Below are 25,374 nucleotides of genomic sequence, written 5' to 3' on the forward strand. Positions count from 1 at the left end.
GGTGGGACAGTGGACCTGACCACCCCCCCATGTCCTTTTTGTCTTCTTTTTCCTTCTTTTCTTTTCTTTTCTTTTTCTTCTTTCTTTCTTTCTTTCTTTCTTTCTTTCTTTCTTTCTTTCTTTCTTTCTTTCTTTCTTTGATATTTTAAGGCAGAGTCTCTCTACATAGCTATGGCTGTCCTGGAACTCACTATACAAAATAGGCTAGCTTTGAACTCAGACAGAGCATCCTGCCTTTGCCTCCCAAGCGTACAACCACAACTAGCTTTTAAGGCTGAGGCAGCCTGTTGCCCATGCTGGCTTCAGACCCACACTCTTCAATCACCCACCCCCCTCACCCACCCCCCTTACCCACCCCCCTCATCTACCCCTCTCACCCACCCCTCTCAGGATAGGTGTTTTCTGCACTTGCAGCTTTTCTCTTTCTTTCTTTCCCCAAAGATTTATTTATTTGTTTTATGTATACGAGTACACTGTGGCTATGTTCAGACACATAAGAAGGGGGCATCGAATCGCATTGCAGATGGTTGTGAGCCACCTCGTGGTTGCTGAGAATTGAACTCGGGACCCGTGGAAGAGCAGCCGTCTCTCCTGTGCCCTCACAGCTATTTTCAAAACTTCCTTTTCAGGGTGGACATGGTGGCATACACCTTTAAACCCAGCACTCGGTAGAGGAAGGGATATCTCTCCCAGTCCGGTCTACATAGCAACATTCAGGACAGCTAGGACCCCAGGGAGGCTCAGTCTCTAATATAATAATAATAATAATGGGGGTTGGGGATTTAGCTCAGTGGTAGAGCGCTTGCCTAGGAAGCGCAAGGCCCTGGGTTCGGTCCCCAGCTCTGAAAAAAAGAACCAAAAAAAAAAAAAATGGTGATGATGAAGATGATGATGATGATGATGATGATGATGGGTGGTGGTGGTGCAGTCCTTTAATCCCAGCTCTCAGAGGCACATGCAGGGATATCTCTTTGAGCTTCAGGACAGCCAAAGCTACATAGAGAAACTCTGCCTTGAAAAAACAAAACAAAACAAAAACATCTAACCCAATAACAACCACCACAATAAAAAAACTTTAAAAAATGATTTATTTTGTATTGGAGAGTGAGTGTACTGGCTGGTTTTATGACTGGACACAAGCTAGAGTTATCAGAGAGGAGAGAATCTCAACTTAGAAAATGTCTCCACGGGGCTGGGGATTTAGCTCAGTGGTAGAGCGCTTACCTAGGAAGCGCAAGGCCCTGGGTTCGGTCCCCAGCTCCGGAAAAAAAAAAAAAAAAAAAAAAAGAAAATGTCTCCACAAGATGGGCTGGAGGCAAGCCTGTAGGGTAGCTTTTTAGTGATTGATGTGGAAGGGCTGAGCAAGCCATGGCGCACAAGCCAGCACCTCTCCATGGCCTCTGCATCAGCTCCTGCCCCCAGGTTCCCACCCTCACTGCCGTTGGTGAACCGTTACATGGAACCTTGAGTGAACTAAACCCTTTCTTTCCTCCTCTGGTTGCCTTTGGTGTTTCCTTATAACAAGAGTAAACCTGTCTAAGACAGAGAGGTAGCTCACCAATTAAACACATTGGCTGTTTTTGTAGAGGCCCTGAGTTCAAGTCCCAGCATCCATACGATGGTCCACAATTGCTAGTAACTTTAATTCCAGGGGATCCATCGCTCTTCTGGCCTCTGAGGGCACTGTATGAACATGGAGTACAAACATACATGTAGCCAAACACACATACCCATAAAATAAAAGCAATACAATGAAAAGGCAACCTTCAAGGGTAACTCATTGGGGGCTGGAGAGATGGATCAGTGGTTAAGAGCTCCAACTGCTCTTCCAGAGGTCCTGAGTTCAATTCCCAGCAACCACATGGCAGCTCACAACCATCTGTAATGGGATCCAAAACCTTCTTCTGGTGTGTCTGAAGACAGCTACAGTGCACTCACATACATAAAATAAGTAAAAATCTTTAAAAAGAGAAGAGTAATTCATTTATTTTTTGTTTGTGTGTCTGTGCTTGCCTGTGGTTTTTTTTAATGATTATTATATAAGACTTTACTTCCCATGGCTTCTCCAGGATCAAGGCAGGTGAGAACATTCTGGGATGAGCATGGCTGGGTTTTTATCTTTATGCCACTTGACTGCTCGCTTTTTTTGTTTTTCTCTATCTGTGTGTATGTGGGTGCACCCAGGCACACGTTGAGTGGAGGTAAGAAGAGGGCATCAGATTCCCTGGAGCTGGAGTTACAGGTGGTATGTATGTTCCTGCTGTGGTTGCTGGGAACTGAACTCAAGTCCTGAGGAAAAACAGCCAGTGCTTTTAGCCAAGAAACCATTTCTCTCCAGCCCTGCCTTCCTTTTCTTTTCTTTTTTCTCTTTTTTCTTCTCTCTCTCTCTCTCTCTCTCTCTCTCTCTCTCTCTCTCTTTCTTCCTTTCTTTCTTTTCTTTTCTTCTTTCTTTCTTTCTTTCTTTCTTTCTTTCCTTTCTTTTTTTTGAGACAAGGTCTCACTATGTAGCCCTACCTGGTTGGCAGAGAACTAAAGGAGATCCTCCAGCTTCTGCCTCCCCAGTGCTGGCTGCCAAGGAACATTCCGCTCCTCCTATTTTATTCCCTCCCAATTTGTGTTCAAACTCTCAAATTCTTGCCAATCGAATGAATGAACAGAAGACAACTTTTTCTTCATCTACTAGTTCACGGTCAGTGCTCAGAACCCGGACAAAAATTGACTGGCCGGTGATGGTGGAGCTCACCTTTAATCCCAGCACTAGGGAGACAGAGGTAGACGGATCTCTGAGTTGGAGGCCCAGGGCTGCACAGAGAAACCCTGTCTCAAAAAAAACAAAAACACCAAAACAAAACAAAACAAAACAACAACAACAACAACAACAAAAATGACTGGCAAGCAGATGCAACACACTAATTGTTCACAGAGAGGAGTCCACAGAGACAGACAACTGGAAACAAGAAGGTGGCTGCCCCCAACGCCCCTCCCTGGCCACGCCCCTTGTGGCGCGGGACTGCCATAGGCGGCGCGCTGGGGGCGGGGTCAGGCGGGGCAGGGCGGGGCCTGAGGCGCGGTGTCTCCCCGCCCGCTTGGGTTGGGGTCGCTCTGGCTTCGGACTCAGCTCCCCTCGGTTGCGGCCATGGAGGACGATCGGAAGGACGCAGTGTATGGTAGGAGTAGCCTCCGGCCTGTAGGTCGCCTGTGCGGACTTGGAAAGGAGGGGGTTTTGAGGAAGGGCGACATCTGAGAGCCTTAAAACAAAACGCTCGTGGCTGCAGGCAGGACGAAGGCCCTTCTGTCCGCGTCCCCAGGCCTCTGCATCCCGCGCTGGCTCAGCCGGAGCGCTTGGCCCTAGCCCACGTTGTCCCCTTTTCCCCCTGTGTTTCTTTTCGGGATCTTCAAGCTTACCCCCTTCCTGAGCGATGGGCCGGGACTTATGGCGCATGCTCCTCCCCTGGAGGTCCCGTTATCTAGGAGGATTAGATGATGGGCGGGGGAGGGGATGCACGGAGATCTTAGCTTGGGGTGTGGGCTCGCTTCATGTCCCATCTCCTTAAGACTCCAACGTCCCCCACGTCTTCGCAATTTACATCCAGAAGTAGTGACGCCAAGCTTTAAGACTAGATGGGGAAACTGAGGCAAGGCTTGATAGTCCCGAATAACTGGAATTAGGTGCCCAACGCGAGGGTGCCTTTGATAAGGGAGCAGTGCCTTTGATAAAGGAGCAGGCGGGGAGCAATGTAGAAACTTTACCTGCCTATTCTGATTGTCGCAGGTGCCTGTAATTTTAAGGTCCAGGAGACCCGGACCTAAGTAAGGCCTGAGGGTGGCCTCTGTCACTTGGAGCTGGAGCTGGGGGTGGGGCCAAGATGCGGCTTTCTCACCCCACCCGACTCCGGGTTCCCACGGACGGGGTGTTGAACTCTGAGCCTCCTTCCTCTTATCTATTTTGGGTTCCCTGGGCCTAAATCTGCCACAAGCCTTAAGAGGCATGGCTGAGACTATGGCGGAGGGGCTCTATTCCTCCCCCGAAATACCACTTAGTGTGATGGGAACTTCCTGGAAACTGCTAGACTCTAGAGTCTTGGGGAGGGGGCCGGAAACGGTTCAAAAATAACTAGAAGAGCTAAGTAGGCTCTCTCTGAGCTTTCCTCCTCTTTCCTGGGACTGTGCCCTCAGGGGAGAAAAAAAAAAGAATAGACAGATCCCAGACACTCCCTTCCTGGCCTAAAGGAAGGTAGAAGGACCTAGCCTTTAAGGGATCTCCCAGCTTGAAGTTGACAGCCTCAGACCTCCAGAAGGTCTTCCGGTCTGAAGCCTCAGGCAGTGGGGGTTGCTGTGCAACTCTTGAGTGCCGCTGGCTGTCTCTGGTGTGGGAGGCTTAGTCTGGGAACCTGGGTATGCTTGGGTGGCAAACCTAAGAGAATCTTTGGTCTTCTTGAGGTCTGTTTGGAATAAGAGTGGGGCAGACTGAGCAAGGATATGATTTCCCAGGCTTCAATTTGGCCAAGGGGTGGAACTGTTTTTTGTGGGGAGAGGCAGAGGGGAGCTGTACGTTGTGCTGAGAAGGAAACTGGGGACTCTCTGGGCATGGTCAGTAAGCAGTGGAGTTGAAAAGCTAGGACCCTGGCTCGTGTTTAGCAAGAACTGGACTCAAAATGGTTTCACTCATGCTCAGAAAGCACTGGTGCTTATGTGTGGGTGGGGATGGAACCCAGGGCTTCTTGTGAGCTCTGCAAGCGCTGAGACTGAAACTTAAGGCAAAAAAACGCTTGCTCAGCAGGCGGCAGGGACTGGAAGCCAAGGCCTCAGCCATGTTCAGCAAGTGGTTGAACCTAGATCCCACTCTGCTGCTCAGCAAACCCCGCCTCCCTCCAATTTCAGGCCCCCTAGAATTTAATGAATCTTTTACAGGCAAAGGTCTGACTGGGAACGCAGCAGTCCACCCAGCAGAGGAAGGCTTAGACCGCAAGAGGAGGAGTGAACATGTAATTGTAGGTTGTTAAGGTTGTAGAGCGATGGACATGGTGCTATGTGTGGAAGAGCCACTAGGGTCTATTTTAAGAAGTAAAGGTTGGTGTGTGCTGGTCAGGTGAGATGACGTGAAACAAGTGTGTTTCAGGAAACACATCCAGGTGGACCACCCTGACTGCTTGCAAATGGATTTTTTTTTTTTTTTTGGTTCTTTTTTGGAGCTGGGGACCGAACCCAGGGCCTTGGGCTTGCTAGGCAAGCGCTCTACCACTGAGCTAAATCCCCAACCCTGCAAATGGAATTTTTTTGTTCTCTTTTTTTTCTTTTCTTTTCCTTCCTCTCTTCCTTTTTCTCTCCTTCTCTCCTTCCCTCCCCCTTCCCTTCCTCCCTTTCTTTATGGATACTGAGGCTTGAACCTAGGCCTTGAGCATGCAAATTTGTGAGGTAGGTTCTCTCTCGAAGGGAAACTCAGACAGCCTTGACCTTGGTCATCCCATCTTTGTACCTCAAGCCCTTACAAGACTGGGATTGTAGGCTACCAGGCCTTACTATGGGAAGGACCTTGTTTTGCCTGAAACTTAGTCCACCTCACCAAAATGAAAAAACCTGGACTGCACACGCATCCCCAGAACATTTCTGCAAAATAGTTTAAGCTTCCTCTCTAAATTCACTATGTAGCTGCATGACTGCTCCTCTTGCCCCGCCCTCTAAATTCTGGGGTGATAGTTGTACACCACCGGGCCTAGTTGATGCAGCAGTGGGGGAAAAATATCCAAGGTTTCCTATATGTGTAAGCACTCTATAGCCCAATGTCAGCTTTCTCATGGGCATAATGGCTAATCCTGTGGTAAGTGACTTCCCATTCTTCACTGTGACCAATGGGAATGGCTTCAGGAGATTGTTACAGGATAGCTTTAGACAGATCCAGCTTCAAATCAAGGTTCTGATCTTTTTGGTTTTTGAGACATGGTTTCAGGATTTTACTCTCTGTCTGTCCTAGAACTCGATTTGTAGACCAGACTGGCCCTGAACTCAGAGATTGCCTGTCTCTCTGTCCCTCTGCCCCTCTCTGCCCCTGCCCCTTCTGGGATGAAGGCACAACCATGCCTGGTTAAGGTTCTGATCTTTACATGCTGTGAGACTGGGTGAGCGGGTGGCCTCTCTGAGACTGCACAATTATGCATAGGACTAGCGGTTGCTAGGTTTTTGACACAGGATCACATGTAGTGCAGGCTGGACTTGAACTCACTACCTAGCCCAGGATGACCCTCAATTTATTATCCTGCTCCACCTCCTATGTGCAAGGGTGACAGGCATGTGCCTGCATGCTTGGCTGGACTCACATTGTCAGTGATATGTGGGAAGGCCTTGTGTGCTCAGATATCCCTGGGGCTGGTGGCATGGGGGGTGGAGTTTTTTTATGAACTAATGGATGGGCAAACCTATGTCGGTAAATAGTGAGGCATGACCCAGCAGGGCGGGGCAGGAAGCACCTTTCCTGGTAGATTACATGAATCTGGAAGAAGATGGCAGCTTCACAGGAAAGGGAAATGGCTCAGGGCCTAGCCGGCATCCTTAATGGCCTTCCTCCCAGCCCAGCCTTGGCATGAGCAGGCAAAGGTTCTAGGATCCAAAGCAGAGTAACACACAGTGAAGCCTGGCTAATAAGCAGACATCTTTGCTGGGGATTGTTACCACTGGCACAGTGCTTGCCAGGGATGTATGGATCCCCAGGCTCTGCCCCCAGCACCTCATGGACCGGGTGTGGTCGTGCGTACCAGTTCTCGGGGGGGGGGGGGTAGGAAGGTTAGAATTCATCGGTGGATAAAGTAAGGCTAGGAGGCTCAGTATTTGAGAGAGTTTCCTGTTCTAATAGGGGACTGGTTTCCAGTGCCCAAACTCAGAACACAACCGCTAGTAACTCCAACTCTGTAGGATCTCGCAAGGATCCTCTGTAGGATCCTCCAAGGGCATGGTGCACATAAACGCAGGCACACATACCTCACACATGCACATACACACTGGGTGTGGTGTGTGCATCTTTAGTTCCAGCACTGGTAGACAGAGGCAGGCAGATCTCTGAGAGTTTTAGGCCAGCGTGGTCTACCTAGTGATTTCTAGAGGGTCAGGGCCCAGAAACTGTTCTTAACTACTGAGCCTTCTGCTCAGCCCCGTTATGATTATTTTTATAGCACACTGGATGTACTTGAATCATAGTCACCCCTCACCCCCTATCACCGCTCCCGGGTCGATCTTTCTAACAGATCTTCCCCCACTACCCTCCCCATCCCCCTGTGATTTTGTAACAGTGGAACTTACTCTGTAAACCAGGCTGGCCTTGAACTCACAGAGATCTGCCTGCCTCTGCCTCCTGAGTACTGGGATTAAAGGTGTGTGGCACCACTGCCAGATGCACAAACCCCCTTTTCCTTTCCTATCTTTTAATGTGTGATCCAGCGAGTGGTGGGGTCACTTACACAGTGTGTGTGAGGGGCTCAGGGCTGTTAGCTTCTCACCAATGGTCACGGCACTGAGGAAATGTCTCTCCCTCCCCAGCAGCCATATCCTCCCATATGGATATATGGGTGTGTGTGTGCGTGTGTGTGTGTGTAGGGAGGGTCCGAGTTCTGCCTCACCACTGAGGTGTTTGAATGCTGCTCGGGCAGACAAAATGGAGAGGTACTAGGCTACATTCCATTCTTGGGGTGCCAGGCTCATGGAACGCAGCCTAAGATGGGGGCCCCAGTCCAGGTGAGAAACAGTGCAGGCCAAGGCTCAGGCTGGTTCCCAAACTCCTGGGCATCCAGATGCCGCTGCGAATTGAGAGGTCCTTAGAGGTGGGTGTTCGGTGCTTGGAAGGGCCGTCTGTGGAGCCTTAGGCAGCTTGGCTATGTAGTGAAGGTTTCCTCCCACCGAGGTTCTTGATGAGAAAGACAGTTCTTGGATACCCAAACCGTTTACTCATCGTGGAAACTCGGGGTTTACCAGATTAAATACCTGGAAGGAATGTCCAAGAAGGGAAGCGTGTTGGCTAAACCCTCAGGTCCCATCTACATACCTCATTAACGTGGAGGACCCTGGGCTCTATGCTACACAACCAGTCGCCGTGGTCCTCATGTACAGTGTCATGGTCACATGCCCCAAGGCAGGAACCGGGTTGGGAACAAATTCAAATACCTACCGTTCTCAAGATGCGAATTGCTGGGGTTTTTGTCTGGTGACACAGTTCCACATGCCCCACATGTGCGGTCATGTGTACATATGTGGAGACCACAAGCTGACACCTGGTGTAAAGTTTCCACTTCTTTAAAATTTATTATTTATGAGTACACTGTCGCTGTCTTCAGACACCAGAAGAGGGCATCACATCCCATTACAGATGGTTGTGAGCCACCATGTGGTTGCTGGGATTTGAACTCAGAACCTCTGGAAGAGCAGTCAGTGCTCCTAACCACTGAGCCATCTCTCCAGCCTAAGTTTCCACTTTTATAAGGTTTTCACTTTTATAAAGTTGGGGTTTTGTTTGTTTGTTTGTTTTGTTTTTTGTTTTATTTTTGTTTTTTTCCTGAGACAGGGTTTCTCTCTCTGTGTAGCCCTGGCTGTCTTAGTACTTGCTCTGTAGACCAGGCTGGCCTTGATCTCACAAAGATTTACCTGTCTCTGCTTTCCTAGTGCTGGGCATGGCCATGGCTACCACTGCCCTGCCACTTTCGTTAAGTTTTTAAGAATATATTTACTGTGTTTGTGTGAGACGATGTGTGTGTGTGTGTGTGTGAGAGAGAGAGAGAGAGAGAGAGAGAGAGAGAGAGAGAGAGAGAGAGAGAGAGCGGTTCCCTTCAACAGTGTGAATCGAGGATGGTGCAGAGGGCATCTGGCTTGGCATTGAGTTTGCTTGTTGTCTCTAACTTATGTTCTGAGACAGTGTCTGTGCCTAAGCATGTTACAGTTTTTACCCCAACTTTTATGTGGATGCTGGGGTCTGGAAAACCAAGGTTTTTGCCCACTAAGCCTATTTCCCCAGGACTCCTCCTTATCTGTATCTTTTTAGACTTATGATTTTAGTCTTATATGTATGGGTGTTTTGCCTGCATGTCTGCGTAGGTGCAGAGGTCAGAAGGTGTTGGGTCCCCTAGAACTGGAGTTACTCGTGGTTGTGAGCCACCATGTGGTGCTGGGAAAGGGTCCTCTGTAAAAGATGTGCTCAGTGAAATACTGGAGTGAGGGATGGCTCAGTGGTTAGGAACACTAGCTGTTCGTTCCCAGAACCCAGGTGGTGGCTCACAACCATCATTAACTTTAGTCCCAGGGGACCTGGTTCTCTCTTCTAACCTCTGCAGGCATCAGGCGTGCCCATTGTGCACAGAGATAACATGCAGGCAAGACACTCCGGTAAAATAAAAAGAATAGGTCTAATTTAAACAAGCTTTAAATAGGTTACTTTGTAGCCTTATCCAAGAAGGAGGTTAGACTTGCTGGAGAGAAATAATATGTAGTTCTGTTACCCTGTGAATTAGCCAGGAGGGAATAGTGTGGGCAGTGAGATTCCAGGTGTGGGTGAGACTCAAAGACAGTAAACGTTCCTGTGGTTCATCCTAGCACCAAACACATGGAGCTTAGGAGACAGTGGGTTACAGATGTGTTCGGTTTGTGGCCTGCAGACAGCATCTGGAGAGAAAGGGGGAAATACTCAGAACTTGCCTGGGGGAGGAAGTGAGGGTAAAAGTGGCTCCTTCCTCTCTGTCTTTTGACTGTTGTTTTTTTAAGATCTATATTGAAGTGTCTGTATGTGCTATGTGTCTGTGTCTGTATGTGACAGGGTCTTTAGTAGCCCAGGCTGCCCTCACACTCAGATTCAGACTCAGTTGAAAGCACAGGACTTGCTTTGAACTCCTGACTTGCCTCCCTTCACCATCTGAAGGCTGGGGTGACAGACATGCACCATGCCGCTCAGTCGATGCGATGGTGGGAAAGAGCCCAGCTTTCTCAGGATTCACCAAAGCCAGTGCTCTAATTTATGAACACAAAGCCAGGGCTCCACCAGTGATACCTGTGAGCCTTTATTATATTTATTTATTCATTCATTCATTTTCTGAGCCAGGGTCTCTCTACTTAACTCTGGGTGTCCCGGTACTCAATATAGAACAAGGCTGGCCTCAAATTCATAGAGATCTTCCTGCCTTTGCTGGGACTAAAGATGTGTGCCTCGGGGTTGGGGATTTAGCTCAGCGGTAGAGCGCTTGCCTAGCTAGCGCAAGGCCCTGGGTTCGGTCCCCAGCTCCAAAAAAAAAAAAAGATGTGTGCCTCTATGCCCAGTTTTTTTGTTTTTGTTTTTTTTTTGGGGGGGGTTCTTTTTTTCGGAGCTGGGGACCGAACCCAGGGCCTTGCGCTTCCTAGGTAAGCGCTCTACCACTGAGCTAAATCCCCAGCCCCGCCCAGTTTTTAACTAATTAATTTATAAATTGTTTAGTTTACTTCATTATTTTATTTTTAGAGGTAAACTCAGGCTGCTCTAGAATTCACTCAGCAGCCTCAACTGGTCTCAATTTTACCATCCTCCTGACTTAGTTACCCGAGTGCTGGAATTTCAGGCATCAGCTACCAGACCCAACTCTGTCCCTTCACTGCATGGGCACTGCCCCCAAAGCCTTGTCAGAAGAACTTGTCTGAGGAGCCAAAATCTCTCTGGGCCAGGCCCAGACTTCTGGGAAGGCAGTATCTGTGTAGGCGAAGCCTTGGACACTGGAGCCCTTGACTTAGACAGTGTTTGGAAGTTGTGGGGGCAGGGTGCCACTTGATGTCCCGGCAAAAGCATCATGGCAAACTGCCTATGTCAGTTCCCTTATCTCCCACCCTGACTGTGCTTGGGTAGATGAGCCCTCATGCCCAGCTTGGCTGGACCTCCCTCCACTGACTTCACAGTCTAGCTGCTGCTGCCCTCTCCCCAGCCCCCACTGCCTCTTCCTGGATCTGGGTCTGGTTGGTTTTGCTCTTAACTCCATGCTGTAGACCATAGACCATGTAAGTTATACAAAACGAGAGTTAGCTCCGAGTTTGATCCAAGGTCACAGGATTTTATGTGGTGGTGATTTTCTTGCTGGAAGAAATCTGAGGCAGGTGACCCCCCCCCCCCCGTGTGTGTGTGTGTGTGTGTGTGTGTGTGTGTGTGTGTGTGTATGAGAGAGAGAGAGAGAGAGAGAGAGAGAGAGAGAGAGAGAGAGAGTTTCTCCATGATGCTAGGGATAGAACTGAGGGCCACTGACATGGGGGGCAAATGCTCTTCCCTAGAGCCATGCCTTCGGCCCCTCACTGGCGGATTCTAGGGAGTTCTACCACTGATCCACACCCCTATGCCTCACTGGGGATTGTCTTAGTTAGGGTTACCATTGCCTTAATGAAACACCATGACCCAAAGCAACTTGGGGAGTAAAGAGTTTTATTTGGCTTATATATCCAGAATCACAGCCCACCAAAGAAAGGCAAGTCAGGAACTTAAACTAGGGAGGAACCTAGAGAAAGGAGCTGAAGCAGAGGCCATGGAGGGGTGCTGCTCACTGGTTTGCTCTCCTGTGGCTTGCTCAGCCTGTTTTCTTATAGAACCCAGGTCCACTAGCTCAGAGGTGGCATCACCCACAATGGACTGGGCCCTTCCCCATCACTCACTAATTAAGAAAATACCCTTCTAGTACTAAGAAGTAGTGAATTTCTGTGAGTTCGAGACAAGCCAGGGCTACATAGACACCCTGTCTTGGGGCAGGGGACAGGCTACAGCCAGATTTTATGGAGGCTGTATTAATCAGGATTTTCTAGAGTCTAGAGTAACAGACCTTACAGAAAGAATCTGTCTGTCTGTCTGTCTGTCTGTCTATCTATCTATCTATCTATCTATCTATCTATCTATCTATCTAAGTATTGCCTTAATTAGGGTTCCCATTGCTGTGAGGAGACACCATGACCAAGGCAACTCTTATAAAGGACAACATTTAATTGGGGCTGGCTTACAGGTCAGAGGGTCAGTCCACCATCATCAAGGTGGAAGCATGGCAGCATCCAGGCAGGCATGGTGCAGGAGGAAATGAAAGTTCAACATTTTGATCCCAAAGCAGGCGGAAGGAAGAGGGTCTCAAGGCCCATGCCCACAGTGACACACTTCCTCCAACAAGGCCACACCTCCTAATAGTGCCGCTCCCTGAGCCCAGCACAGTCAAGCCTCCACAGGTTTATTAGAATGATCTACAGGCTGCAGTCCAGCTAATCCAACAATGGCTGGCTGTGAATGGAAATCCGGGAATCTAGTAGTTGCTCAGTCCTCCAGGCGGGACGTCTTAGCTGGTCTTCTGTATATGCTGGAATCCTGAAATCCAGAAATAGGCTTTAATGCTGGTGAAGAAATGAACTTGCCAGCAAGGGCAGGGTCAGCAGGCCAAGTACAGATGGCTCAGTGGTTAAGAGCACTGACTGGGGGTTGGGGATTTAGCTCAGTGTAGACAGCTTGCCTAGCAAGCGCAAGGCCCTGGGTTCGGTCCCCAGCTCCGAAAAAAAAAAAAAAAAAAAAAAAAAAAAAGCACTGACTGCTCTTCCAGAGGTCCTGAGTTCAAATCCCAGCAACCACATGGTGGTTCACAACCATCTGTAATGGGATCTGGTGCCCTCTTCTGGTGTGTCTGAAGACAGCTACAGTATATTTAATAAATAAATCTTTTATTTTAAAGCTTCCTTCTTCCATGTCCTTTATAGCCTTCCTGCAGAAGGCATGGCCCAGCTTAGCTCTGAATAAAAGATCTGGATTAAAGGTGTCTTCCTACATCAAAGATCTGGAGTAGAAGTGGATCTTCCTACTTCAAATTATGCAGAAATTCTTCACAGGTGTGCCCTCCAGTTTTGGAGTTTTAGTTCCATATGTAGTCAAGTTGACAACCAAGAAGAGCCAACCTGGAGGCATTTTCTCAATTATGGTTTACTCTTAGATGACCCCAGCTTGTGCCAAGTTGGCATAAAGTCAGCTATGACAGGGATGCCAGGCAAGTGCTGTACCACTGAGCCACGCCCCTAGCCCCTCAATAGTGGATTCTCTCCACAAGGATTCTACGGCTAGTCACGTTCAAAAGCTGACCTTTTGGGGGGCGGGAGTATAAAGAGAAATGGTTTATTTGTCACACTTGGAGGTACAGTCATGTGGGGAGGGTAAGACGACAGGAGCTTAAGGCAGTGGGAAGAGAATGACCGCGTTAGGGTGGTTTTGCGCCCCTTCTGTGTTTGAATTTGTTATACTCTGGCCTCAGCCTCCTCAGTGGGGAGGATGACAGGCTGGTGCCACAGACCCAGCTCTATTAGAAAGCCACCAGGGCTCAACCACGAGGCAAAAAAAAAAAAAAAAAAAAATCCCTAATCATCTCCCAAAGGCCCCACTGTGTACAGCTAGTCTTTGTCTTATACCTCCCAGTGAGGATTGTAGCTGGGGAGGGCACAGACTGCATTCCAATCCTACACGCAGGAGCTCCCAGAGAAACAGCCAGATTAGACGCTGGAGGGCTTGGTTGTCATCTAAACTGTGGTGCTATGTTGGTCACCAGCTATGTGGATTAGCCAGAGGCCTCAGTTTAACTGTCAAGCAAGATCCCACTTAAGTTAGCTTTTGCTTTTCTATTTTCATCTTTCCTCTCCACCTCTGTGTGTGTGTGTGTGTGTGTGTGTCTGTCTGTCTGTCTGTCTGTGTGTATGTCTGTGTCTCTGTGTGTGTCTCTGTCTCTGTGTGTGTATGTCTGTGTGTGTCTCTGTCTCTGTGTCTGTGTGTGTGTCTCTGTGTGTCTCTGTGTCTCTGTGTATGTGTCTCTGTGTGTGTGTATGTCTGTGTCTCTGTGTGTCTCTGGGTGTGTGCCTGTGTGTGTCTCTGTGTGTATGTCTGTGTGTGTGTGTGTGTGTGTGTGTGTGGGTGTATTGTGACAAGGTCTCATGTAGCTCAAGCAGATTTTGAAAAAAAATGTTTGTGCCAGGCATGGTGGGGCAGGCCTTTAATCCCAGCACTCACAAGGCAGAGACAGGAGGATCTCTGTGAGTTGAGTTCGAGGTTAGCCTGATCTACAGAGTGAGTTTCAGGACAGCCAGGGCTATGGAGAGATATTTTTTTCAAAACAAACAAAACAGCAGCACAAAAAGATTTATTTATTGTATGTGCATGTTTGTGCCTTGAGTTTCAAATGTAAGGCAGAGTACAGCCTGCTGAGACTGCTTCTCTGGCATCTCACTAGACCAAAGCGACACTCGCCATCTTCTTTGTGTGTGGTATGAGCACTTGAGAGTAGAGAACTGAGGTAACCTTGTCTTCTTCGGCTACTCTCTGCCTTTTGTTTGAGGTTTTTTGTTTGTTTTGTTTTGAGACAGGGTTTCTCTGTGTAACTTTGGCTGTCCTGGAACTCACTTTGTAGACCAGGCTGGCCTCAGACTCAGAGATGTGCCTGCCTCTGTCAATTGGTGAGATTAGGGCGTGAGGCGCCGCCGGCTTTTTTTATTTTTCTTTCTTCAGGGTCTTTCTATGCAGTACTGACTGACCTGGAACTGACTGAGATTAAATGTGTGTGCCACCATGTCTGGTTTATGCCATTGTTTGACAACATTTCCTGAGGAAAGGAAACACACTTGTCTACTCACCCCAGATAGGGAACTCACAGCAGACCAAAGTGGGGCAGATACCAGCTTGGTGAACAATGAGTTTTACCAGGGGTTACTTACAGGAATAATGGATGTGGAGTTACAGGAGAAGTAAATCAAAAACTGCTACATCACCAAAGCCCACCCCAGCATGGGTGACAACTCCCAAAGCAGGGAATCTGGAGCACATTTGCACAGCTCGCAGGCAGCTCAATAGGTTGGAGGGTGACCTTTCTGGGAGCCTCAGTTGGTCTAAACCTCTTCCAGGCAGTTCTTTTTGTGTGGGTGTCTTTGCAGTTTTTTCCTCCTCTCCTTTGCCTCTTAGCTTCATCTCCTCTGAGAGGGACTCTCAGCTTTTATTCTTTACTCTGACAAAGAGGGTCTAGTGAATCTACTCAATTTTAGGGAGTTCTTGAAGCCACTTTGTTGTTCTTTGCCCCCCTGCAGGATAGAATGTTTTTAGTCTTGGAGGCTGCTACACACATAGTAAGACCTCTGTTGTTGTTTTTCTTCATCCCCCACCCCAGGGTTTCTCTGTGTAGCCCTGGCTGTCCTGGAATGCTGTAAGACCAGGGTAGCTTTGAATTTACACAGATCTGCCTGCCCCTACCTCTCAAGTGCTGGGACTAAAGGCATGGCCACTATGCCCAGCTGAGTGACTCCTTTAATGGATTCTTGGAATTCACACTTGGGCCCTCATGCTTATAGATCAAATGCTCTTACCCATTTAGCTGTAGTCCCAGTCAGTGACCTCAAACTTCCCATTCTCCTACCTCTTTTTCCCAAGGGTTGACATGAAGCGCAGAGCACGTGTGTATTCAGCACTAGGAGTGGAGAAGGACTTCATACCTCCTAAACAGGGGCCTTAGCCACTTCCCCTCCCCACTCTCACACTCAGCTTTCTGTTCACATTGTCTGGTTTTGTGGTTGCAAAGACCCAGGCCTCTCCCATCCTGCAGTGGGTGAACCAGCCTCCATGATCAGAAACTCTTGCAAGCTTCCCCTCCTCTCTCATCCAGCTTCCCTTCCCCAAGCAGCTGAGCTTAATGAGGGTTACTGGAACCCATTAGACTGTGCCAGGAATGTTCTCAATTTTTCCTGAGAGGCCTCGGTACCAGGCTGGAGCCAAGTCCGTCCCGGTGCCTTCTCTACAGTTACGTGAAATTACATCTATCTATTCTGTGTGTGTGGGCCTGCAGGCAGGCATGCTCGTTTATTTCATGGCATCACACGGAGGTCAGAGGTCAGAGGTCAGAGGCTAACTTGCAGGAGTCAGTTCTTTGTCTTCAGCATTCGAGGCCTGGAGATGGAACTCAGGTCATCGGTCTCTGCAGCAAGTACCTGTAACCTCTGAGCCATCCCACCGCTCCCAGTCCCCGCAATCCCAATTCTATCTGAAGGTTAATCTGAGTTCTATCTTTCTGTAACAGAGAGAGCTGTCAGCTGCTAGACTACACAGACGTTTCCTTCCCTCACAGGTTTATGCTACTGCTCAGTCACTCTCAGTGGCTTCCCCCTGCCCATCAAACCTAACTGGGGGTGGACAGTGTAGGAGGCCTGGCAGGGATGGGTTCCCCAGGTAAAGAGGGTGACACAGTACCTGTCTTCATGTGGCTGTCCCTTGGGTCAGGGACCCCAGTTGACAGCAGAATCATCGAATACTCCCTTATCTTGCTCCCCACTCCGTCTGCCGGCCTCCCTGTCAAAGACACAGTTTCTTGCAGTTTCTTCATGCTTCTAATAGTTTGGGTTTTTGTTTTTTTTTTTTTAATATTAGCATGATTAATTCTTGTGGAATTTATTGCCTCTGAGTCAGGGCAAGGTTAAATTTATTGACTTCCACCTACATCCCAGGCCTGCTGACTTAAAGACTTGTTTTATCTGTGGACTGAAAATCTGTAGCTGGGGCTTACCTTCTATGTAGTAGGCCCTCAGTTTACTGTATAGCTGAGGCCAGCTATGCATCTTCCCCAGGGCACCTTCATAATGCTGGGTCACAGGTGTGGGACACGGGGCCAGCTTTAAACTCTTGGTTTAGTTTCTGTTTTGCTTTGGTGTTTTTTTTTTTTTTTTTTTTTTTGTTTTTTGTTTTAAAAACAAAACAAAAAAAAACCCCAAAAAACCAAAAAACCATTGTCTTACTGTGTAGCACTGAGTTAGAACTCCCTATGTAGACTAGGTTGGCCCAGAACTCAGGAGGTCCACTTGCCTCTACCTCCAGAGTGCTGGGATTACAGCTATGGGCTACAGTGACCTGCTCAGGGGTTATAAAATGTTTAAAACACAGCCAGGCAGTGGTGGTGCATGCCTTTAATTCCAGCATCTGGAGGCAGAGCCAAGCAGATCTGAGTTCCAAGATAGCCAGGGCTACGCAAAGAAACTGTGCCTTGAACACCCCACCCCATCCCAATAAATAAATACACACATAGAGTTTTTAAAGCACTTATTTACTTTTTTGTGGTTTATGTGCATGTGTGAGTGCCTGCATGCTTATTCATCATGTTCCTGCATGGTCCCCTTAGAGGTAGGAAGAGGATGGCTTGTCTCCTGGACTCGAGCTACAGGTGAAGCTGCCATGTGGGAGCTGGGAACTAAATTCCCATCCTCTGCAAGGACAGCAAGTGCTCTTAACCACTGAGCCACCTCTCCAGCCCCAAGGGTTTAAATTTTTTTTAAATTCAGGGTTTAGCTATGTAACTCAGGGTGGCCTCAACTCAAGGCATTCCTCCTGTCTCAGCTTCTCAGATGATGGGTGCAGTTGTAGGCCACCAAGCCCAGCATTTAGGGGAAAGAGTTTGCTGAGGACTGGATTGAACCTAAGGCTTTACAGAAATCAAGCTACTAAGCTCTCTATTTCAAAGGAACTGGGTAGGAGACAGACTCACTGGGCTCTGACCTGAGCCCGGCGTGGAAGGAGCAGTCATCACCTTGCTGGTCCTAGCTGAGAGATGGAGGTTTGCATGTGACCTTGACAAGGATAAGGTGAACCTGAGGCCTCTGTGAAGAGTTGTGGGCTCAGGATGAATCCGTGGGAGGGAGCAACTAGAGGGCTGTCATTGAGGATGTGGTGGTGGGGCGACCGCTCACACTGTCTAGCTGGGAACAGAAGCTGCTTGTAGCCTGGGACCGAATCTACTCTGTCCACTGCTAAACCTAGTCGAGGCGTACCTAGCTGTGTGAAGGCTGCTTGGGGCTTTGGGAAACAGCTTCTTTGGGAGTTCTGGTCAACCTCAGTCTGGAAGCTTTTGGCCCTGCCTGTTTGTTGAAGCCTGTGGCTTAGGGGTCACCTAAGGCTTCCTTACAGTGAGCCAGAGGAGGGGAGGTGGCCTTTTTCTAAGGACAACTGAGGAGAGTGCAGGGCCTGGCTGGGTGTGCTGGGCTGGGAGGCGGCTGCTGTAGGTATTCATGGTTTTTGTGTGAGAATGCTCAGTGCTTTCAAATCTTAGGCAGTCGTAAGTCTGGCCACTGAGCCATGCCCCCATCATTGGGGGATTCTACCACTGAACCACCCCCACCCCGTCCTTCACTAGGGAATTCTAGGTAGGGATGTACACCTCTAAGCCATGCGCCAGTGTGGCTTGGTGGTTGGTTTGAGTGTGTGTAGTAGAGTTGAAGGTACAGTGACTCTCACCATGCACACATTACATGTCCTATGGTAATGTACACATCACAATCACACCAATGGCATACCTGTTTCTTCAGTGCACTTCCTGGTGGATTAAATACCCTTATGGAAATGTACAGTATACTTAAATTTGTGTGGATACCTTTATGCCAATTGTATAGCATTACTCCAGCTGTATGCCCCACACTGGCACCTGCTGCTGGCCCCTACGTTGACTGAAGACTGAAGAGAAAAGTTACTAGGATGTGGAAGAAGTGGACCTGTTTAGCAACAGTTCTTTGGGGCAAGCATGATCTTCTTTGGCAGCAGTTCAGTCCTGTAGCAAACATCAAATACGACTCAGCAGTAGCAGACCAGTCCTCTAGGCAGGCAGATACCAGGCACGAACAAGCAGCTACAGTCCAGTCCTTTTAGCAACCAGAAGCAGAAAGCTGTTGCAGGAACCACCCTTTTTGGTGAGTTTCTCTCATTGGGGGCATTAACACAAGTTGAGCTTAACAATGTTATGTAAGGAGAACCAATACTCGAGAGTCGTTAGCAAAGAGTATCAAGGCAGAGTAACCAAACCAAGCTCGTCTCCCGCTGTTGGTGGGGTCATATTTATGCTCCATCAAGCATCCTTTCTTGTGTCTGCTATATCAAAACATCCTTTCACCTGTGTCTGCCTCAGGAAAACATTCTTTCACGTGTTTGCTTTAGCAAGACCTCCTTTCACCTGTGTGCCCCAGCAAACCATCATTTGAGATAACTGACTTTCCAAAGAACTAGACGTTTCCATTTTTGCAGCCCTAGTGCTAGCTGCTTCCCCCCTGGCCTCCTGTGCCCAATCTCTGAGGCCAGGATTGGTGTTTCCTACAGCAGTAGTTGTGGGACTCTGTATCCCAGACTCTTGAACTTGATTTTACATTTGATCTAGCCAGATATTTCTTGTTTTGAGAGATTGGAGAGGCTGACCTCTTAGATTTATGCAAATTAACTAACCAACCCATATACATACATCATACACATAAATAGCAAATTAAAAATTATATATGTATGACAAGTTGGCCTGTGCCTTTTATCCCAGCACTCTGGAGGCCAAAGTGGGTGGCTCCTTGAGAGTTAGAGGCTAGCCAAGGCTACATAGTGAGATTCTGTATCAAAATAAACCAGTTAATAAATAAGGGGGCTGGAGAGGTGGCTCAGTGGTTAAGAGCACTTGCTGCTCTTGTGAAAGACCTGGGTTGGGTTTCCAGTACCCACATGGTGGTGTGGCTCTCAAGAGTCTGTAACTCCAGTTCCAGAGAATCAGATGCCCTCTTCTAACGTCAGCGGGCACCACACATGCACATAGAGAACATGTGTGCACACAGGCAAACACCCATACACATAAAATAAGCTAAATAAATCTAAAAATAAATTAGGAAATCCAAACTTTCAAGGGGTTGGACTTGAGCAGCTAAGTGCTACAATTGTCAGGAGGATAGTGAGTTCCAGGCCAGCCTGGACTACACAGTGAGCTTTTGTTACAAACATCCAATCCAGAGTAAGGGTTAGAGTTGTAACTTGATTCATTAAGTGTTTGCCTGGTAGGTGAGAAGCTCTAGGTTCCATTCCCATCGCCTAATAAACAGCCTAATTTAATCCCAGCACTGGGAAGGTGGAGACACAAGATGAGTAGGTTAAGGTTATGCTTGGTGGAACAGTGAGTTGTACACAAGCCTAAGCTATGACACTCAATAAATAGATAAATAAAGGGCCAATCGACCCCCCCCCCCATTCATCCATTTATTTGAGTTTTAGACCAAATGCCTTCTCTTTGGTGTCTGCTGTTTTCCTTCCTCCCTGTGCCTCAGTTTCCGTCCTGCAGGGTGGAATAGTCTAGGTGATGTTTTAGGGTTTAGAGGTGTCCCTGGATACATTGCCTCTTGGGTAGGTGGAAAGTGGGTGGGTGGAGGACAAAACCAGAGGCACCTCAGGCTCCAGGGTAGGGGCTGGGTAAAGGTGGGGGCAGGGAGGGCTAAATCTGGCCTGCCAATGAGTGGCAGTAGCAGCTGCGGCCCCACCCGGCTCTGCCCCCTGGCACGGTCCCTCCCCTTGGTTCTTTGGCTGAGGCCTGTCCGACCGGTTTGGGCTGTCCTGGAGCAGCTGCAGCGGGTGGCGGCTGTGTCCCGGAGAGCTCCGACAGCCCGGGCGCCGTCAGGGCTGCACCGCAGGAATGGGGAAGGATTCGCAGCATTACTACGGGAAGCACGGTACGCGAGCTTTCCTTAGGCACCCCAGGGGCAGCAGCGGGGACCGCGAACTGGCAAGGAAGGTTGCAAAAGGGAGGTGAAAGGGATTGCACTTGAGTCGCGGTCCCCATGCTAGATTCCATCACCCCAGTGGTCCCCACAGCTGCCACAGACACCCTTCCACTCTTCTCTACGGAGGACCTGGCCGGCACGCTTCCCTAGAACACCAGTGCCTCTCCACAGAGAGCTTTGTGTTGTTTACTCTGGTCATTGTAAGCCCTTTCAGGCACTTTTCTTGGGTGACAGCCGGCTGACGAATCAGACCACGGACAATGGTCTGATGACCTCGGACCTTGGGTGTAGTCCCCTGTTGGAAGGATGCAGATACAATTAAGAGCTCCTGATGGCTTAGGAGCCAGCATCTTCTGATGTCTGTATCATTTTCTCACCCTACTTCATCCTGTTGACTTTCAGGGACGCCTCAGAAATATGACCCCACCTTTAAAGGACCCATTTACAACAGGTAAAAACACTTCCCGGGGTTGGGGATTTAGCTCAGCGGTAGAGCGCTTGCCCAGCGAGGGCAAGGCCCTGGGTTCGGTCCCCAGCTCCGGAAAAAAAAAAAAAAAAAAAAAAAAAAAAAACAAAACACTTCCCTCCTGGGCACGAGGGAAGGAAGGGGAGATGTGTCCCATTGTGTGTACTCTAGCAAAGCAGGATAACCATTGCAATGTTCAGTGATTCAAAACCTAGTTCCCGTAAGGTCCTAGACGACTCCTAGTGGAGCCTGGAATAGAACTGAGCCTCGCACACACTAGGCATGCATTGTGCACATATACACAGATCGTTTTCTTTTTTACATTTATTTATGTGCGCTCCTGCCTGCATGTACGGGTGTGGTGGTCAGAGGACATCTTGTATGAGTTGGTTTTCTTCATTATGTGTCCCAAAGATCCAAAATAGTCCACTCCCATCTCCTGAGCCATCACCATGGCCACCTCCCTCACCCCCACTCCCCTGCCTCAGTACTAAGCCAGGGCTCCACCACTGGGTGCTATTCCCACCCCATCTTTTTGTTTGTTTGTTTAGTTTGGGGTGATTGTTAATTTGTGTTCGAAACAGGGTCTCTCTGTGTAGCCCTAGCCGTCCTGGAACTCTCTATGTAGTCCAGGTTGGCCTTGAACTCGCAGACCCACCTGCCTCTGCGTGAGCCTTGTACACATAGACAAAACTATTTTGAGCTGAATAAGTGCCTTTCAAGTTCTGTGAGTCCAGCTACTTAAGAGGCAAGAGGATCAAAAGTTCAAGGCCTGGGGGAGGGAAGAGGTATTGATACACTCATGATCTATTGTATGGAATTCTCAAATTATTAATAAAAGTATTAATTTAAAAAGAGCACTGGGTTAAAGGTATGTACTGCTACACCCAGCTTCTGCTTAGTATTCCTTCTTAGATTTAATTTTATGTGCATGAACATTTTGTCTGCATCGCACCATATGGAGGATGAGAGAGGGTCTCAGAGCCCCTGGAACTGTAGAGATGTTTTCCTACCTTTATGTCTGTGGTCTGCGCTGTGGCTGGCTGCTATTCAAGGAGGAGAAGAGGGAGTCAGATCCTCTTGGACTGAAGTTACCGAAGGTTGTGGGTCTCCAGGTGAACGGTTGGAATCAAACTTAGTGCTTTTAAACTGAGAACTATCTCTTTTAGTGTGTGTGTGTGTGTGTGTGTATTATAAATATTATATATATATTTGTTTTTTGAGACAGGGCTTCTCTGTGTAGCCTTGGCCATTCTGGAACTTCTTCTTTAACCAGGCTGGCCACCACTCCCTGGCTAGTTATTTAAAAAAAAAAAAAAATAGTTCAAGGCCTTCTTCCTGGGAGATTTGTTTTGTTTTTTTTTACATGTGTGTTTGTGTGCATGTATGTATGTATGTGCATCACATGCATGTGTGCTGCCCACTGAGGTCAGAAGAAGGCATCAGACCCTTTGCTGTCGTTACTGACGGTTAAGAGCCACCATGTAGGGGCTGAGAACTGAGCCCATGCCCTCCAGAAGAGGAGAGCAGCAGGTCCTGGGTTGGTTTGGTCTGCTTTGGTTTTTCAAGACAGGGTTTCCCTGTGTAACAACGCCCTGGCTGTCCTGGATGTGATTTGCTGGCCTCAAACTCACAAAGGTCCAGCTGCTTCTGCTTCAGAGTTGGTGGGGTTGAAGGTGTGAGCCTCCTGTGTGCTTGGGTTGCCTCCTCATCCCGGTTGAGCTTACTCAGTGCGGGAGGGGAACGCAGGGCTTCCTGCATACTGGGTAAACACTGTCAGCTAACCATATCTCCAGTCCTGCGTGAGGTTTGTGGTGGTGGTTTTTGGGGGAGGGGCGGTGGGGTTGTTTGTTTGTTTTTTGTTTTGTTTTGTTTTTGAGACAAAGTTACAAGGTTTCTCTACATGGCCCTGTAACTCCTTATGTAGACTAGGCTGGCTTCCAACTCAGAGATCCACCTGTCTTTGCTGGGATTGAAGAGGTGCATACCACACTCAACCTGCAACAAGTGGTTCTTCACTGAGAGAATTTTGCAGCACCTCGGACTTTGTAAAAATTTTTATTTATTTATTTATTTATTTATTTATTTATTTATTTATTTATTTATTTTTAACGTATGAGTGCTCTGTCTGCCAGCACACCTGCATGCCAGATGAAGGCATCAGAGGAGTCGCCATGTGGGTGCTGGGAATTGAATTTAGGACCTCTGGAGAGCAGGGGTGCTCTTAACCACTGAGTCATCTCTCCAGCCCCAGGTTTTTTGCTTTCTTAAAGCCAGGACTGGAGATATGGTTAGCTGATAGAGTGTTTACCCAGTATGCAGGAAGCCCTGCCTTCTACTCCCGCACTGAGTAAGCTCAACAGGGATGAGGAGGCAACCCAAGCACACAGTGGAGGCAGAACCCTCAGGGCTTCAGGGTGAACTTGGCTACATAGCAACTTTGAGTAGAGCCCTGAGTATGTGGGACCCTGTGTTAAATGAGTAAATAAACAGAAAAGGGTCATAAGGTGGCTCGGCAAGTAAAGGCCTTTGCCAGGAAGCCTGACAACTGCCATTCAGTCCTTGGGACCTGCATAATGGTGAGAGGAAATGAACCCCTCAAAGTTATGAGCATACATTTGCACACACACCCCTGACCCCCATACCACCCCCCCACACACATCCCCACACCACACACACCCCCACACCATACACACACACACCCGACCCCCACACCACCCACATCCCCACACCAAACACCCCCCCCACTAGACCCCCCCATCCCACCACACACACCACACAAGAGAGAGGAGAGAGACAGAGATGGATTTGTTTTTAAGTGTTGTGGATTGAGAAGTATGGCGACATGGAGAGATGGCTCAGTGGTTAAGAGCGCTTGTCCACTCCTATGGCCTGGAGTTTGGATCTTAGCTCCTCCATAGCAAGCCAGGTACCTTCAAAATGCCTGTAACTCCAGGCAGCTCACTCTTCTGGCTTCCGGCTGTGCACAGGCACATAGAAAAGTGTAGGACCAGAGAGATGGCTCAGCCATTAAACATATTTGCTGCAAATCTAGAGGACCAGGATTTGTTCCCAGCACCCATACAGTGCCTTACAACCACCTGCAACTTGAGTTTGTGGCCTTGCTCGAGGCACACATGTGATGCGATTAAACACTCCCACACATAAAAAATAAGCCTTAAGAAAAAAGATTTGGGGGCTGGGGATTTAGCTCAGTGGTAGAGCGCTTACCTAGGAAGCGCAAGGCCCTGGGTTCAGTCCCCAGCTCCGAAAAAAAGAACCAAAAAAAAAAAAAAAGAAAAAAGATTTGAAAAAAAAAAAAACCCAAACAATAAAACTTAAGGCCGGAAGAAATGTTTAGTGGGTAAAAAAAGGAGTCTGTCTCTCTCTCTCTCTCTCTCTCTCTCTCTCTCTCTCTCTCTCTCTCTTTCTCTCTCTCTCTCTCTCTCTCTCTCTCTCTCTCACACACACACACAATTAGGACATTTAGAAGCAGCACAATTCATATGACTTGGGGCTGGTGAGATGGCTGAGGGTTCAGGGGACCTCATGCCCTCCTCTGGAGTCCATGGGCACTAGGCACACACACTGTGAGGTTATGACACCCATACACGTAAGTATAAAAATTAAAAGTTTTTAAAATGAACATAGGCCAGGTGTGGTGGCACACTTCTTCAATCGAAATATTCAGGAGGCAGAGGTAGATGGGTCTCTGAGTTTGAGGCCAGCCTGGTCTACATAGCAGGTCTTGGGCCAGCCAAGGCTACATGGTGAGTCCCGTTTTCAAATAATGGGAAAAAAAAAAAGTGCAGGCATGGCAGCACACACCTTTAATGCCAGCATTCGGAAGGCAGACACAGACAAGATTGCTTCGAGTTCGAGGCCAGCCTGGTCTACAGAGTGAGTGTAAGGCTAGCCAAGGCTATATACAGAGAAACCCTGTCTCAAACAACCAGGGAGGAAAGCACAGGATTCTTGGTCCACATTTCAGATTATTCATAAAAAGGGGGTGTTTAATGTGACATGTACTAATGCTGCTCTGCTCCCCAGGGGATGCACGGATATCATTTGCTGTGTGTTGCTCTTCCTGGCCATCGTAGGCTACGTGGCTGTGGGCATCATAGGTGAGTGCTGGCAGGGCAGGCACAGCCACTGCCATTCAGGGTGGTGCTGTGGCTGAGAAGTGAAGAGCCTATCTATCTCTGGGTCTCTCCACAGCCTGGACCCATGGAGACCCTCGGAAGGTGATCTACCCCACTGATAGCCGGGGCGAGTTCTGTGGGCAAAAGGGAACAAAAAATGCGTGAGTTTATTTATTTGCCTATGCGCATTTAAGAGCAACACCCACATGGAGGTCTTGGCAGACCACAGCAGGCTTAGTG

General features: G+C 48.5%; 1 protein-coding gene across 5 annotated transcripts in view; it reads left to right on the forward strand.

Annotated features, from left to right (window-relative positions):
- Positions 1 to 3,018: 3,018 nt before the first annotated feature.
- The window catches only part of Slc44a2 (solute carrier family 44 member 2), a 34,474-nt gene continuing 12,118 nt past the window's right edge, over positions 3,019 to 25,374 (forward strand). For 2 of the 5 annotated variants that reach the window (XM_063265729.1, XM_006242651.4), the window contains exons 1-4: positions 3,019 to 3,167; positions 20,929 to 20,977; positions 25,043 to 25,116; positions 25,211 to 25,295. In XM_063265729.1, the coding sequence (XP_063121799.1) occupies positions 3,137 to 3,167; positions 20,929 to 20,977; positions 25,043 to 25,116; positions 25,211 to 25,295 (239 nt within the window). In that variant the 5' untranslated portion in view covers positions 3,019 to 3,136. Of the gene's footprint in view, positions 3,168 to 20,175; positions 20,476 to 20,928; positions 20,978 to 25,042; positions 25,117 to 25,210; positions 25,296 to 25,374 lie in introns of those variants that run through there. The other 3 variants (XM_063265728.1, XM_039081711.2, NM_001134715.1) reach the window with 2 other exon arrangements.

The sequence above is a fragment of the Rattus norvegicus genome, chromosome 8 (genome assembly GCF_036323735.1).
Source record: "Rattus norvegicus strain BN/NHsdMcwi chromosome 8, GRCr8, whole genome shotgun sequence".
NCBI lineage: Eukaryota > Metazoa > Chordata > Mammalia > Rodentia > Muridae > Rattus > Rattus norvegicus.